At 38.7% G+C, this 16,471-nt stretch overlaps 1 protein-coding gene across 1 annotated transcript in view; it reads right to left on the bottom strand.

Annotated features, from left to right (window-relative positions):
- The window catches only part of LOC134665116 (sterol O-acyltransferase 1), a 60,282-nt gene that overhangs the window by 23,140 nt on the left and 20,671 nt on the right, over positions 1-16,471 (bottom strand). Inside the window, exon 5 of the mRNA XM_063521944.1 lies at positions 1,590-1,732. Within this exon, the coding sequence (XP_063378014.1) occupies positions 1,590-1,732 (143 nt within the window). The remainder of the gene's footprint in view (positions 1-1,589; positions 1,733-16,471) is intronic.

Here is a 16,471-nt window from a genome sequence, read left to right as displayed (position 1 = left end):
ACTGATTTCCATACTAAAAGTAAAAATGTACAACTGTCTATCATATTGCGTTTTTATATCGAAAAATTTCCGCGCTCGCTTCGCTCGCGTTTCTATTACTTTCTAAGCTATGATAAAGGTGACATTCGGGTGGCGACTGCAACAGCATTAGGTACTCTGTTGCAACATTACTGCTGCGGCACTGTCAATTTTCGTGATAAAATGATGTGACTGATTTCCATTCTCAGCTGTAATGCGGCAATGAACTTCTCTCAATTTACCAAAAAATCTATGTAATCTTGATGACCCTAGGGAGAGGGGGCACCTAGAAATGCTTAGGGCATCAAACTATCTTAATTCGGCACTGATTGTTAAAAATTGTGTAATATACGGAACCCTTGGAACGCGAGTCCGACTCGCACTTGTTTTTACTTCGATTCCATTTTAGTAGGGGTTGTATTAGATAGGAATTTCCTTAGGAAAAGTACCTAAAAATATAAAGCACCTACAAGTTTTTGTTTAAGGCCCACTGAGACTTTAATTGTTAGTGTGCTTAAATAATAATAAAAAAAGCGGCCAAGTGCGAGTCGGACTTGCCCATGAAGGGTTCCGTAGCAGCAAGTAACATAATAAAATTGCGATTTACGATTTATGACGTTTTAAAAAAACTACTTACTAGATCTCGTTCAAACCAATTTTCGGTGGAAGTTTGCATGGTAATGGTACATCATATATTTTTTTTACTTTTATCATTCTCTTATTTTAGAAGTTACAGGGGGGGGGACACATTTTACCACTTTGGAAGTGTCTCTCGCGCAAACTATTCAGTTTAGAAAAAAATTATATTAGAAACCTCAATATCATTTTTGAAGACCTATCCATGGATACCCACACGAATGGGTTTCATGAAAAAAAATTTTTTTGAGTTTCAGTTCTAAGTAGGTATTCCCCCAAAAATTATTGTTTTTTTTCTATTTTTGTGTGAAAATCTTAATGCGGTTCACAGAATACATCTACTTACCAAGTTTTAACAGTATAGTTCTTATAGTTTCGGAAAAAAGTGGCTGTGACATACGGACGGACGGACAGACAGACAGACAGAAAGACAGACAGACATGACGAATCTATAAGGGTTTCGTTTTTTGCCATTTGGCTACGGAACCTTAAAAAGTACTCGCTCGAGTGCCCCTCAAACGTAAAATTACTCATTTTTAGAAATAATTTTCATACTACTTTGTGCAATTTTTTTTTAAAGTAAGTACATTTTAGCCCTATGTTCGTGTTTTTTTTTCTATCGAGCGAAAGTCAAAAACTCAGGATTCTAATCGCTGAAGTCCCTAGAGAAAGGCCTCAAGATTGCTGATTAAATTTTGGCAACCGTTTTATGATCTTAAAAAGCGCTACCACTTTTCAAAAACTTCACTCCGAAGTTCTTTGAGCATTGCAGTCCGAACCGAATCTGTATAGAACCGAACCGAACCAAACTGATAGTGCAGCATGAAAGAAATTCGGTAGGCAAACTGTGGCTTACGGATTAGTGTTTAAAATAAGAGAAGCTCAGTAAATTGCTTATTGCCGTTAATGGGCCACTCGTTAATAACAATTCCTACCTCACGTATTGATCCCGGTAAATAAGCGTCGGCGCAAATAGATAATAGAGATAATGCCTGAACGTCGGAAGGGGCGCGCTGCCGTCGCGCCAGCGAGGCGCGCAGGCTACCGCTGTCGCATGTATTTTCATTGCGAAACGGAACTGTAACAAAAAAAAATCTGATAAGCGTACGAAAAATATTTTTAGCAAACACATATATATAGGTTGGGGCCTTGTAACACCAATTAGGTAATGAAATTTAATCGGTGATCAGGAACCAATTTTTCTGATTCAGTCATTGATGGCGATCACATTTAACTATGAAACCAACCCCGAAAAAAAATAACTCTCTCATAGAAAATATCAACATCGGACCAGCCCAAATGTATGAAACAGGCAATTTTTTTTTGTGATTTCGAGGATGGTCCCATAGTTTAATATGATCGCCATCGATGACTGAATTAAATAAATTGGTTCCCGATCACCGATTACATTTCTTGGTGTATAAGAGCGGGATCTATTCCCTTTTTTGGCAAACCGTAAAGTTAGTCATTAAATTTTTATCCCCAATAGTACCCCACACCCCGCGTTACAATTTCGTGCATGTAATGAGGCCAATAGCGAGCAAACTGTTTTTTTTTCGTACACACTCGCGTTTGCTATTTGTCTTGTCATCCGCACGAGTGCGTACACTCAGATTTCCTATTGATTTGTGCGAGTGTGAATAAGGCAAGACCAGTGCTCCTTGACCTGAAGTTTCGTAACAATGCTGCAATGAATGACATGAGCATAGATCGCATTAACCAGTGAAATATTTTGATTACAGATGTAGTGCATAATTGTTTTCCATCGTATTTTCTCGAAAACGTTCGTACCTATTTGTCATGCTACTTCAGTCAGCCTCAGGGCCCGATTCGGATTTTGAAATAGATATCTATTAGATATCTTTTAGACATCACCAAGATACGATAACGATATGTTTAAGATCTAACCTGTCAAATTTGACATTTGCGCGATTCTGGAGATACTCTTGAACGATTTCCACAGGATATGACTTAGAGATCCAATTCACATCTAATCTTACTCTATCTAACGTAAAAGTGACATTGGTTGCCCGAATTGCGCTGCAAAAGAGAACTTAATTTTCTAAATATAAATTTTCAAAAATTTTCTTCTGATCTAAAGTTTAAAATGATTAAACTATGGCAATTACTAAAATATTAGTTTTGCGTCAATGCAATGGCAGGCTAATGTATGATTCAAGTCTAACCCATCCTCTAAAATTAAATAACATTGACAAATTGTTTGTGGTTGCCTACGTGTCTACAAAGCATTTAGCTACATTCTCTATCTACAGGCTACGACGTAGCGCTACAAGCGTAACCGTGCGTGTATGGGCTTTGCCTAGCTTGAGATCTCTTTGATAAAAAAAAATCAAAACATGATTTAATGCGCACCGGTAGGTATTACGTGAGGGAGATGAATTGCGAAACGTGACAAGGTCGCACGCATCGTATCAATAATAAATCAAGTTGAGATTTTTTTAAATCTGAATGCCGGTTATGCGCTTTGCTGGTTTGCCCGGGACTTATTCGTCCTTCGGTAAGCAATTGCAATGATATCGCAGGATCCTAGAATAGGTGGCAATGTTGAGCTCCGATAACGTTTATTGGTGTAGCACAAATTGGTCGCGATAAAGATAACGCTTTCCGAATGAGATGACGCGATTACTGTGCTAAAGCGTGGCGTCTATTTTAGTGTACCAAAAAGTACGCGCTTACACAGATTGTATCATTTTTAATAAACAATTTTTTTTAAAGTCTTATGGTATAAAAATAAGAAATAGTAAAAACACGTTAGAAATAATAAATAGTTAAGATTTCGGGGTTTCTAATAGCTCCGAATCATTAGATAAGTAACTCTAAATCGCCTAATACCAATGAATGAATTTAGCAATCTCTGTTATTGGATGGTAAAAGATTAATCGCAATGTCAGTTTGGATTTGTAGGTTGCACTTACCTGAAATTAAATTTTAATATTAATTGTCTGGTAATGTTATTGACGAGTTAATAACGAAATTATAATATTTATTGGCGGTGTCTCTCTATTTGGCAAAGTAATGGCGGCTTTCATTCGATACCCATGAGATTGGAGCCAGGTTCTTGTTTTACTCAAGGAGGCAATTCTTCAACAGAACATAATACTTTCTTGGGACTAACAATTTGTCGATATCCCTCGGGTAATATAAATTGCTTAACGGGAATACGTAATCGAATAGGCTTAATGGAAATTACACGGGCTTAGGTTGTGATTTTGCGAAATATATTCAGTAGGTACCGAAGATTATATTGAATACAAATCTACTCATTAAAATCTATCGTACAGACTATTATTGATTTGAGCCCTTCACGACTTTCAAATATTAGATACCTATTTTAACAGCGTGAATTATGTGAAACTTAATCGCAATATATTTCATTGATTTACCTTCACTGAAATTTAAACGTAATATTACGGCTATGGTGAAGATTATCGCCTTTGGTATTTGAATTACCTAAATTTGTAATATGCTTCATATTGAAAAATAAAATGATACAAAGCGAACTTCGTTTCTTTGCATTTTTTCATGCCCTAGCCTAGGATGGGCTGGCAGGCTGGGTTAGAATTAAAGTACTTGCTTTATGCTCCTGTTGCACAATCTACTATTATAGCTTGATCTATACTCGAACTATATTGTATGGCAATACATGCAATGTATGAATGTAGTTCGAATGTAGAAATCAGAGTTTACGCGTGTGAAGCGCGTGTACTAAATTGTAGAGTGTTAAGAGTCTTGTTTTTATGTTTGAATATTGGTGTTTAGTTTGACAATGTTGGTAGTGGCAACAGCTGCGATGGCGTTATTTACCGCCGCCGCTGACGAGGGTCCAGATGATTTATGTACCGTTTCACTTTCAACGGTTTTGCCGGTACACTACTCCATCTTTGAATTATTGCTATAGTTCGTTTTTGACGTGATAGCCTCTTATAAATCGATGAACACCGGTAGCATGCACGAAAAACACAGCGAGTTTCGGGAAATGAACTAGATATTAATTTGATACAATATAGTAAAGATATGTGACGTCCCACAGGTAAAGGTACCTTATGGCGGTTGGAGCTTATGCTATTATTAACGCCGCTCCAATATTATTGCGGCGGTATGCGAAGTCAGCACCAGCCGCCATAAGGTACCTTTTGCCGTGGAACGTCACATATCTTTACTATTTCATATCTAGTGAATCTCTAATTCATTTCCCGAATCGCGGCGCCAGCCGCCATAAGGTACCTTTTGTCGTGGAACGTCACATATCTTTACTATATCGTATCTAGTGAATCTCTAATTCATTTCCCGAATCGAGCCGACAGTCACTTTGTGGACGGATCTCCATGGTAACGTTACGTAATGTAATATTAAAATTTTCTTATGACGTTATCACATAAAATTATCTTCCGTAAACCGACTTTACAGACAACCATATTTTTTTTAGTATTAGAAACAATCTTAAGGTGTCTTTTAATTGAAAACCACGTTTTAAGGCCGCCGGACGGTAGCGGCCTGTCAGTTGATCGGAACTGTCAAAATTTTGTTCTAACTGACAGGCCGATACCGTCCGGCGGACTGTTAATCAGTGGGCCCCTTTAAAAATAAGTCACGGCAAATATAGTGCGTCAAGCAAATCTTGTCAGTAGCAATGTAAAGCAAACTAAAGTAGGGCAACACTCAAAGAGTAGTATTGCGCTAAGAAAAGCAGCAATGTACAATGTACATCGAACCTAAACTTTTTTTTCCGCTGAGCGCGCCCGTCAATTCAAATTGTCACTCGCGGATTCTCTATTGAAAATGTTTGAAATTGTTATTAATAGGTATGGACGGACAATTTAAAAGCGGTGTGTGATGTTGATAAAAATGATTAACTAATTTGAAGATCTCAAAATAAAATTATAAGTGGACTATGCCGTTAAACAAGAATGTATGAATAAAATCATTGCTTCAGCAGGTAGATGTCCTACTACTGGATTTTAATGTTTTATTAGATTTCTCAGTTGCCACCGTAGGCATTGTAGGCATCTTAGCTTTGATTAAGCACAATCTTATTTAATATATTGGTATTTAATGGTGACACAGCAGAAATATCTCTTGAAATAGAATCGATTCAGAATGTAAACAAAGATGATGGCTGTCATTCGCGATCCACATTCCACAGATAAAGCACAGATGACACGCGATTTTCGAATTATTCGAACACAGTGTTGCTAACCCGCGATTTTTCAAATTTGCCGCCGTTTGCTACTGACAAGATTTGCTTGACCCAGTATATGTAACAATTCTGAATCTAAAGGCCCCTCCAGACTATGCGCGTGAATCGCGGGCGAAGCCGCGAACGTAAGTGTGGCGTCGATTTCGCAGAATGTTCACGCTTTCGCGCCTTGTTCTCCGTTTTTTGTCGGTATTTCGGCCTGCGTCAAAGGAGACGCGAAGCGCGAACTTGCAAGACTCCACATTACACGATATTTTGGCTCCTCTGTGGCAAGATAAATACTAATTCTATTATGATTATATTATATTAAGCAGCTATATTTTACGGTTTTACAATAAAACAAAATGGAAAACAGCTAAATCACGTATGATGCCATAGATAACTAACAGTTAAACTCGATCAGCTGATGCTTTTCCGCCATATTGCCGCAAACCAAACTGCGAAATCGCCGTGAAGTGTGCGAGTGTGGAGTCATACGTCAACTTCGCGATATGTTCGCTCCGCGACGTCGCGCCGCGATTCACGCACATAGTCTGGAGGGGGCTTAATACGATCATTTATATTTTTCTGCTTTCATAAGTAATAGTTTCTTTTTTTATTTCAATTAAAATACATGTCAAGATCGCTTACCTTCTTTCTAATGCTAAAAACACGGACTATAAATTACGCGGTATGCGTGTGACTAACGGCCCGATTCGAACTTTAAGATACGTCAATTAATAGACCTAGTAACGGATAACATATGGATTAGATGTGTCAGTGTCAAAAGTGACGTTTTTGTTTGAAGAGACGTCTCGTTTGACACTGACATATCTAATCTATATCGGTTCTAGATCTATTAACTGACGTATCTTAAAGTTCGGATCGGGCCGATATTTTCGTTACGAGGCATGTTTACTTTAAGAACGAGTTCGTTCAGTGATATTAGGGATTTTGTAAGATAGCTATTGAAGGTACTTGTACGATATTTGAAAGGTAGTTTTAAATACATAATACGAATCCTATTTACGTATTACAGTATTATATCAAACACATCGATCAATCATCCTTTCTTAGCGTACTTAATCCACTTTAGGCCACCCTCGCCTAATTTTCCACTTAAGGAACTAGATTATATAGAACAATGGTTTTACAGGACTTAGGTACTGAATTATAACACTGAAAGTAGGTACTGCCACGTAACTGGCAATTTGTAACTCCTGCTGTAATAGGTATTCAGAACTAAAAGTATCACGAACTTTTCAGAGTTTACGCGTGTGAAGGGCGTGTACTAAATTGTAGAGTGTTAAGAGTCTTGTTTTTATGTTTGAATATTGGTGTTTAGTTTGACAATGTTGGTAGTGGCAACAGCTGCGATGGCGTTATTTACCGCCGCCGCTGACGAGGGTCCAGATGATTTATGTACCGTTTCACTTTCAACGGTTTTGCCGGTACACTACTCCATCTTTGAATTATTGCTATAGTTCGTTTTTGACGTGATAGCCTCTTATAAATCGATGAACACCGGTAGCATGCACGAAAAACACAGCGAGTTTCGGGAAATGAACTAGATATTAATTTGATACAATATAGTAAAGATATGTGACGTCCCACAGGTAAAGGTACCTTATGGCGGTTGGAGCTTATGCTATTATTAACGCCGCTCCAATATTATTGCGGCGCTATGCGAAGTCAGCACCAGCCGCCATAAGGTACCTTTTGCCGTGGAACGTCACATATCTTTACTATTTCATATCTAGTGAATCTCTAATTCATTTCCCGAATCGCGGCGCCAGCCGCCGTAAGGTACCTTTTGTCGTGGAACGTCACATATCTTTACTATATCGTATCTAGTGAATCTCTAATTCATTTCCCGAATCGAGCCGACAGTCACTTTGTGGACGGATCTCCATGGTAACGTTACGTAATGTAATATTAAAATTTTCTTATGACGTTATCACATAAAATTATCTTCCGTAAACCGACTTTACAGACAACCATATTTTTTTTAGTATTAGAAACAATCTTAAGGTGTCTTTTAATTGAAAACCACGTTTTAAGGGGCCCACTGATTAATAGTCCGCCGGACGGTAGCGGCCTGTCAGTTGATCGGAACTGTCAAAATTTTGTTCTAACTGACAGGCCGATACCGTCCGGCGGACTGTTAATCAGTGGGCCCCTTTAAAAATAAGTCACGGCAAATATGTAACAATTCTGAATCTAAAGGCCCCTCCAGACTATGCGCGTGAATCGCGGGCGAAGCCGCGAACGTAAGTGTGGCGTCGATTTCGCAGAATGTTCACGCTTTCGCGCCTTGTTCTCCGTTTTTTGTCGGTATTTCGGCCTGCGTCAAAGGAGACGCGAAGCGCGAACTTGCAAGACTCCACATTACACGATATTTTGGCTCCTCTGTGGCAAGATAAATACTAATTCTATTATGATTATATTATATTAAGCAGCTATATTTTACGGTTTTACAATAAAACAAAATGGAAAACAGCTAAATCACGTATGATGCCATAGATAACTAACAGTTAAACTCGATCAGCTGATGCTTTTCCGCCATATTGCCGCAAACCAAACTGCGAAATCGCCGTGAAGTGTGCGAGTGTGGAGTCATACGTCAACTTCGCGATATGTTCGCTCCGCGACGTCGCGCCGCGATTCACGCACATAGTCTGGAGGGGGCTTAATACGATCATTTATATTTTTCTGCTTTCATAAGTAATAGTTTCTTTTTTTATTTCAATTAAAATACATGTCAAGATCGCTTACCTTCTTTCTAATGCTAAAAACACGGACTATAAATTACGCGGTATGCGTGTGACTAACGGCCCGATTCGAACTTTAAGATACGTCAATTAATAGACCTAGTAACGATATGGATTAGATGTGTCAGTGTCAAAAGTGACGTTTTTGTTTGAAGAGACACGTCACGTTTGACACTGACATATCTAATCTATATCGGTTCTAGATCTATTAACTGACGTATCTTAAAGTTCGGATCGGGCCGATATTTTCGTTACGAGGCATGTTTATTTTAAGAACGAGTTCGTTCAGTGATATTAGGGATTTTGTAAGATAGCTATTGAAGGTACTTGTACGATATTTGAAAGGTAGTTTTAAATACATAATACGAATCCTATTTACGTATTACAGTATTATATCAAACACATCGATCAATCATCCTTTCTTAGCGTACTTAATCCACTTTAGGCCACCCTCGCCTAATTTTCCACTTAAGGAACTAGATTATATAGAACAATGGTTTTACAGGACTTAGGTACTGAATTATAACACTGAAAGTAGGTACTGCCACGTAACTGGCAATTTGTAACTCCTGCTGTAATAGGTATTCAGAACTAAAAGTATCACGAACTTTTCAGAGTTTACGCGTGTGAAGCGCGTGTACTAAATTGTAGAGTGTTAAGAGTCTTGTTTTTATGTTTGAATATTGGTGTTTAGTTTGACAATGTTGGTAGTGGCAACAGCTGCGATGGCGTTATTTACCGCCGCCGCTGACGAGGGTCCAGATGATTTATGTACCGTTTCACTTTCAACGGTTTTGCCGGTACACTACTCCATCTTTGAATTATTGCTATAGTTCGTTTTTGACGTGATAGCCTCTTATAAATCGATGAACACCGGTAGCATGCACGAAAAACACAGCGAGTTTCGGGAAATGAACTAGATATTAATTTGATACAATATAGTAAAGATATGTGACGTCCCACAGGTAAAGGTACCTTATGGCGGTTGGAGCTTATGCTATTATTAACGCCGCTCCAATATTATTGCGGCGCTATGCGAAGTCAGCACCAGCCGCCATAAGGTACCTTTTGCCGTGGAACGTCACATATCTTTACTATTTCATATCTAGTGAATCTCTAATTCATTTCCCGAATCGCGGCGCCAGCCGCCATAAGGTACCTTTTGTCGTGGAACGTCACATATCTTTACTATATCGTATCTAGTGAATCTCTAATTCATTTCCCGAATCGAGCCGACAGTCACTTTGTGGACGGATCTCCATGGTAACGTTACGTAATGTAATATTAAAATTTTCTTATGACGTTATCACATAAAATTATCTTCCGTAAACCGACTTTACAGACAACCATATTTTTTTTAGTATTAGAAACAATCTTAAGGTGTCTTTTAATTGAAAACCACGTTTTAAGGGGCCCACTGATTAATAGTCCGCCGGACGGTAGCGGCCTGTCAGTTGATCGGAACTGTCAAAATTTTGTTCTAACTGACAGGCCGATACCGTCCGGCGGACTGTTAATCAGTGGGCCCCTTTAAAAATAAGTCACGGCAAATATGTAACAATTCTGAATCTAAAGGCCCCTCCAGACTATGCGCGTGAATCGCGGGCGAAGCCGCGAACGTAAGTGTGGCGTCGCAGTTTGGTTTGCGGCAGCTCTAAACTAAAAGTTGGAAAGAAATGACATCAGTTTGAAAAAAAAATTTTTTTGTGAGGCACGATTGGATTTTGTATGAGAGCTGGAATGGCATAAAATATCTACCTATAATATGAAGTAGAACCCTAAAATTAAACGTAACTTTAACTCACAAAAACTATAAGATAAATACCATAACTTGCCGCAAATGTCAAATTACTTTGCCTTATTCTGAATATAATAGTATAAGTGTCTTTGTAGATAAGTATAGGTGCAGCTATGTATAATTAATTTAGTTAGAAAGTCGGAACACTTATTCACAGGCAACTGTGGAAGTTGCTGATTAGTTGTTGTTGAAACTTTCCAAGCTCTAAATTCTATAGCTACCGTCGTAAATATACCTACGTATATTTAGTTTTTTAACTTAAGTCAATGGAATAAGATACAGAATTGTATGCATTGTGTACAGTCGAAGTCAAAGATATGTTTACATTTTTGCACCTTACTCCTTTGTGATAAGGCGGAAAATGTAAACATATATTTGACGTCGTCTGTACATATCTTTGTTACGAGCAACGAGCACGGGAACTTTGTTAGTCAACATTTGTTCTAGCACAGTTTCTCTTAGTTATGGATGCTTCCACTTATCATGAAAATCGCACGATGTTTATTATCTATTTAATAAGATAATAAATTTACTGAGGTTTTGGAGCATAACTACATACGACATAGAATGAATGACTGTATTTTAAATTCGAAAAAAATAGCAAAAAAATAGATAGGTACCTACTAAGTACTAGTTTGTAAAGAAATAGCGGAAAAATTAAAATATGACAAATTTGTAGGTCGCTTGAAGACTTATTTAATAAGATAATAAGTATTTGTTTTTATTCTATACAAGAATATTTGGATGATAATAAATACCATAAATAGGCATATAGTATAAAAAAAAAATTTGTGACTACTATTTGTTTGTGTATTCTGTAATTTGTATATTATAATTGTTTTATGTGTTAGATAAAATTGCAATACCTTTACAGGGTGTCATATTGTGAAACATTATTAGTTAAGAATATCTGTAGGTATAAACACCAATATGAAAGCAATAAACATATCATTATATTAAAAAAAATTGCCATAAGGCAAAAACTATAATCACTACACTTTACTCGTATAAAACAAAGTCCCCGCCGCGTCTGTGTGTCTCTGTGTTTGTATGTTCGCGATTACCTATTTCAAAAATGATTTTATGCGGTTTTCACCTATCGATAGAGTTTCGAAGAGTTAAGTGTATAAGATGTTAACCCCTTGCGAAGCCAGGCGGGTCGCTAGTTTAATGCGAACCTTGATTTCCGTTGTTATAAGTATAACTACATATTTACAACGAAAATACTAACGTTGAAACATTTTTATGCAAGCAGACCCAAAAAACCCTAATTAAAAAAGAAGTTCCTGAAAGTCCGGAAAGTAGCCAGTTTTCTTATGAATGTACCACAAAGTTGAACCTACTCAAATACGAGTAGTTTAAAAAATAATCGACTATTTTAAGTTATTTAACATGATTGAGTGAATATAAAATTTATAAACAATGTATATATATTTCATTATCGCAAAATGCAGATAGTTGTGAGTCAGGTGTTACTTAAAACTTGTAAAGTGCTCGCAAACAATAAATGGGACCTTGGAAACAACAATTACTTATAAGTGGAATCTTTACAAACAATAGAATATATTTCGGCGTTTGTTGACTTGACAGTGGTCTTCTCTTGGGATACGTTGGATATCAATTATAAAAAAAGATAATTTATTACTTAAAATAAACTGAATCCCGCAAAATGAAATTTTCTCTCTAATCCTATATAATAGCATTTATTTCGTTTGTAACATTAGCAACTTCGGTGTTCATTATACATACTACATAGTGGGTATTTTTAGGGTTCCGTACCCAAAGGGTAAAACGGTACCCTATTACTGAGACTTCGCTGTCCGTCCGTCCGTCCGTCCGTCCGTCTGTCACCAGGCTGTATCTCACGAACCGTGATAGCTAGACAGTTGAAATTTTCACAGATGATGTATTTCTGTTGCCGCTATAATAACAAATACTAAAAACAGAATAAAATAAAGATTTAAATGGGGCTCCCATACAACAAACGTGATTTTTGACCAAAGTTAAGCAACGTCGGGAGTGGTCAGTACTTGGATGGGTGACCGTTTTTTTTTCTTTTTTTTTTGCATTGTGGTACGGAACCCTTCGTGCGCGAGTCCGACTCGCACTTGCCCGGTTTTTTTTTAGTGTTCCGTACAACTTCATTTAACTCTTATTAAGATCACTTCGGTGTATGTCCGACTCTAACCTCAGCTATTTTATGCAATAAATCGACAACCGTTACATACTTTCATTTAAGATGAATGTTCTCATTATCTAGTTTGAATCCGGGCTTAATCAAATACCAAATACCTACTAGTACTACTACTAAAATATAATTATGCTCCCTACGTATGTTTACAAATTTTTCCCGGCCATTTGCGGATGAGAAGCCGCGGAGCGTGCATTAGACGCGGGCTGCTCCCGAAATTGCCTTGTTGCACATAAATCACACAACATTACAGATAAGCCGGTCTAGCATCAATCAAGTTAGCAGAAAACCCGGTTTTATCTGTTTATCAATGAAATTGCGAGGGTATTGACACAGCGACCCAGCTTTTATGGCAAACAACATCTGTGTCGTCAAGCTCACCATAGTTGTTAACCTATCGAATGAGATGATGCCTTTACTGAGATTGGTCAACGATATGTAATCATACGACATACCTATATGAGGCCTGGACGTTAGTGAGATGACGATTCACTCATTGCTGGTGTCCTACTTTATTACCTACATATAAAATTAGTTTCACCTGATTATCCACCTGGTTTCCTGAACTTCGTAGTCGCCTCCAAACCTCCCCTTATAGCGACCCCATTCCTCACACTAGTTTACCGTAAGTTCATATTAGCCATCAACCATTCCCTCGGATCACTGTTCACTCTGATTACTGATATACGTTGTTCACAATTTGCAAGAGACACATCATTAATCTAATAACACCATAAGAAACTCGTTGAATTGATCCAAACGCAAAATTCTCTTCCTCCGTAGATTTGTTCGCACATAACCTCGTCTTATGCCTGTCGTTCGGCGTCTACCCTCTTGTGTCCCCAAAAAATCACAATAACCTAGAAGCGGTTATTTTAACTTAAACGTGACTGCGAGCGCCATCTACCCCATGACGCTGGCAACTATTAGCCGGTTCGCGATATGTTCGCGACACTCCCGCCCCGCAGGAAGAAGCTACTCTTTTAATTGAAATTAGATGTCCATAGGCATACATGCAAATAAATCAACAATAATTAGATGATAAGAACACTAATGTGAATAATAATGTATTTGAGCTGTTCATCCTCTGAATGCCTCTCTAGGCTTTGGCGCTGTGAATCGGCATGACCTGAGATTTCGTACAATTTCTGATGATGTTGTAGAGATGTGCTGAGGCGCACCGTTTCTGAGACTGATCCGATTGTTCATCTGTATTTGTGCTGAGCTGATAAAGAACAAGATCCTGAGACTGGTCTGAGCATTCATCAATGTTTGTGCTGAGCTGATTAACAATTTGGTCCTGAGATTGGTCTGAGCATTCATCAATGTTTGTGCTGAGCTGATTAATAATTTGATCCTGAGATTGTTCTGAGCATCCATCAATGTTTGTGCTGAACTGATTAACAATATGATCTTTGATATGATAATTATATGATTCATTGATATCTGTGCTAAACTAACTGAGCTCTGATCTGAGACTGAAAGCAGGATCCTGAGATTGGTGTGAGCGACTAAGCGCTTACGATGTCTGAGCTGAGCTGAGTAGGATCACGGCTGCGATTTGTCATCTCTGGTCCATTACTGATCTCTCTGTCTACCTATAACTATTACTATTGTTGTTCACGCCAAATCAACGAGAATCCATGGCTCAATGTAATTAAAAGGTATAAGTAAAGTCAGTCAATTCATTCGTTCATTCATTCGTTGCAATGGACATTCATACACCCCGTTGCATCACTCTCTTCTTTCGATTCCTCGTCGCGAGCGGACGCGTGCCCGGGGCGCGGGTCGGAGCTGACGGGTCAAGTCAGCTCCGCCATTTTGTCCTCAGTATAATTGTCTTACATTATGCCGCGGCGGCCCTTAGTTAACAAGTCAGTAGTTTACGGATTAAAATAAGATGTATCGCTAGAGTTAAGTTCAGTTAATATAATAGTTCAGTAAATTCAGTGCCTTTCAATAACGACGTCACGTGGTCCTAACCCTGAACGGGTTCTATCCTCATCACAGCCGCTAGGGCAGCGACTGTACGTCCCGCAGCTGGCAGGAGAGCTGGAGTCGTCAGCGGAGCGCAGCGACGGCACACTCGACGGCCGGTAGCTGGTCGTCGCAGCCACGTGTCTCCAGGTCAAGAGTATACGGAAGGCTAAGTACTAGATCATAGGAAAGGCAGCTGGGGCAGCTCCTATAGTACATGTGTACTTGCGCGCCAGGGAAGCGCCAGGAACCCATGTTGGTGGCCCATGTTTAGAGTAAGAGAGACGAGAGAGAGAGTAGCTGACGCAGCTGCCCGCCTTTGTCGTCATCATTTATGGTGGCTCATCCGGGGATCTAGGATTGCCCGCCTTTGTGCCAATCATTTTAGGCGGAACCCATGAGGGGACCGGCTTTGTCCGCATCATTTTGGTTGCCCATGAGGGGACCGACCTTTTGTAAGCACCATTTTTGGTTGCCCATGAGGGGACCGACCTTTTGTACGCATCATTTTGGTGATCCCATGACGGGGAATGAATCAGCACGATCAACGGAATGAATCAGCACGAAGAAGAAAAAAAAGAAGGATCAAGAAGTAAAAAGAAGGTAACATATCGTTGCGATATTTCAAGGTTAGACACAACGCCGAGGGTCATCGACGCTCGTCTACGAAGGAGAAGCACCGGAGCGGTCGCAGGAAGAGAATTCATATTCATATTCATCATATTTATTCATATTTATCAAGATTAATCAAAATTTCAAGAAATCAACGCAGGTCGTGCGCGGTAGGCGAAGAAAACGGCGGGTTACGTAACACGGCGCACGCGTCGCGTCGGCATTTCATCGGGTCAACATAATCATCGCGTCAAACTAGTCATCGTGTCATCATTATTTCATTTGCCGTTAAATTCAGTGCGTACGTACGGTGCTCGAGTGCGGATTTACGAGCAAAAGTGAAAAGTAGATCGTAAAAAAGTGCGAAGTCAATAAGATGGGTGCCAGCCATCTTTAAAATCGGAAAGTGCGTAGACGATGAGAGCGCTCGCAGCGCCACCTTCCGGTTAGTTCGAGTCATCGTATCCGTTCAGCCGCGGATCGTTCGGTCAACCGGTCACGGGACTCACTCATCAGCTAAAGACTTTAAGTGCTTATTTCATTCGGTCAACCATTCATTCATTCTTCATTTCATTCATTCATGTCATTGTAACTGTCAACTTCAAGTTGTAAACATCGATCTGTATTGATTGTTATTTATAATCTCATATTCATTTGAATGGATTTAAATTGTTTCAAGTTAAATTCAGAGTGAGTTGAAAGTGTGTAAACTAGTCATATTCATTCATTAATAGGAAATAAATACTCGTAAGTATTTGTAACAATGTCTCAAGTTAGTTCAAGGACATATTAAAAATACGTCAAAGTCAAATTATAGGTTATCATTCGGTCGCGGAGATTGAGTTGTTGTATTTCAAGTAGATTGAGACATTGTTATTATTGTAAACAAGGGAATGCAGCTGTGTTCAAGGAATGCACGCGTCATCAAATAAATTCGGGTGAGTTAGACTTGTTTACGATTATCAGTGTTATGTTTCAATTGGAGTTTTATAGGATTGGTTTTCCTGTTATTTATTCGTACGCCGTAGGTAGATTTACGGGTCGACGGGGTCATTCTCAGAATGGTCAATTGTTGTTTACGTTTAGCTTGTTCAATTTATAGGTTAGTTAGTACCTAGGTATATTCACATCACGCGGTTAATCAACGATCATTGTTAGATATTTATATTGTTCTGTCTATTGTAGTTAGTAGTTGTCAGATTCGTCATTCATATGAAAGTAAGTGAGTAAATTGGTAGATTTACGTTTAGTTTTAAATCATAGTAAGTAGG

This window comes from Cydia fagiglandana, chromosome 6, assembly GCF_963556715.1.
Source record: "Cydia fagiglandana chromosome 6, ilCydFagi1.1, whole genome shotgun sequence".
Classification (NCBI taxonomy): Eukaryota; Metazoa; Arthropoda; class Insecta; order Lepidoptera; family Tortricidae; genus Cydia; species Cydia fagiglandana.
The sequence above is the reverse complement of the archived record's forward strand: the minus strand, read 5'-3'. Positions and strand labels throughout refer to the sequence as shown.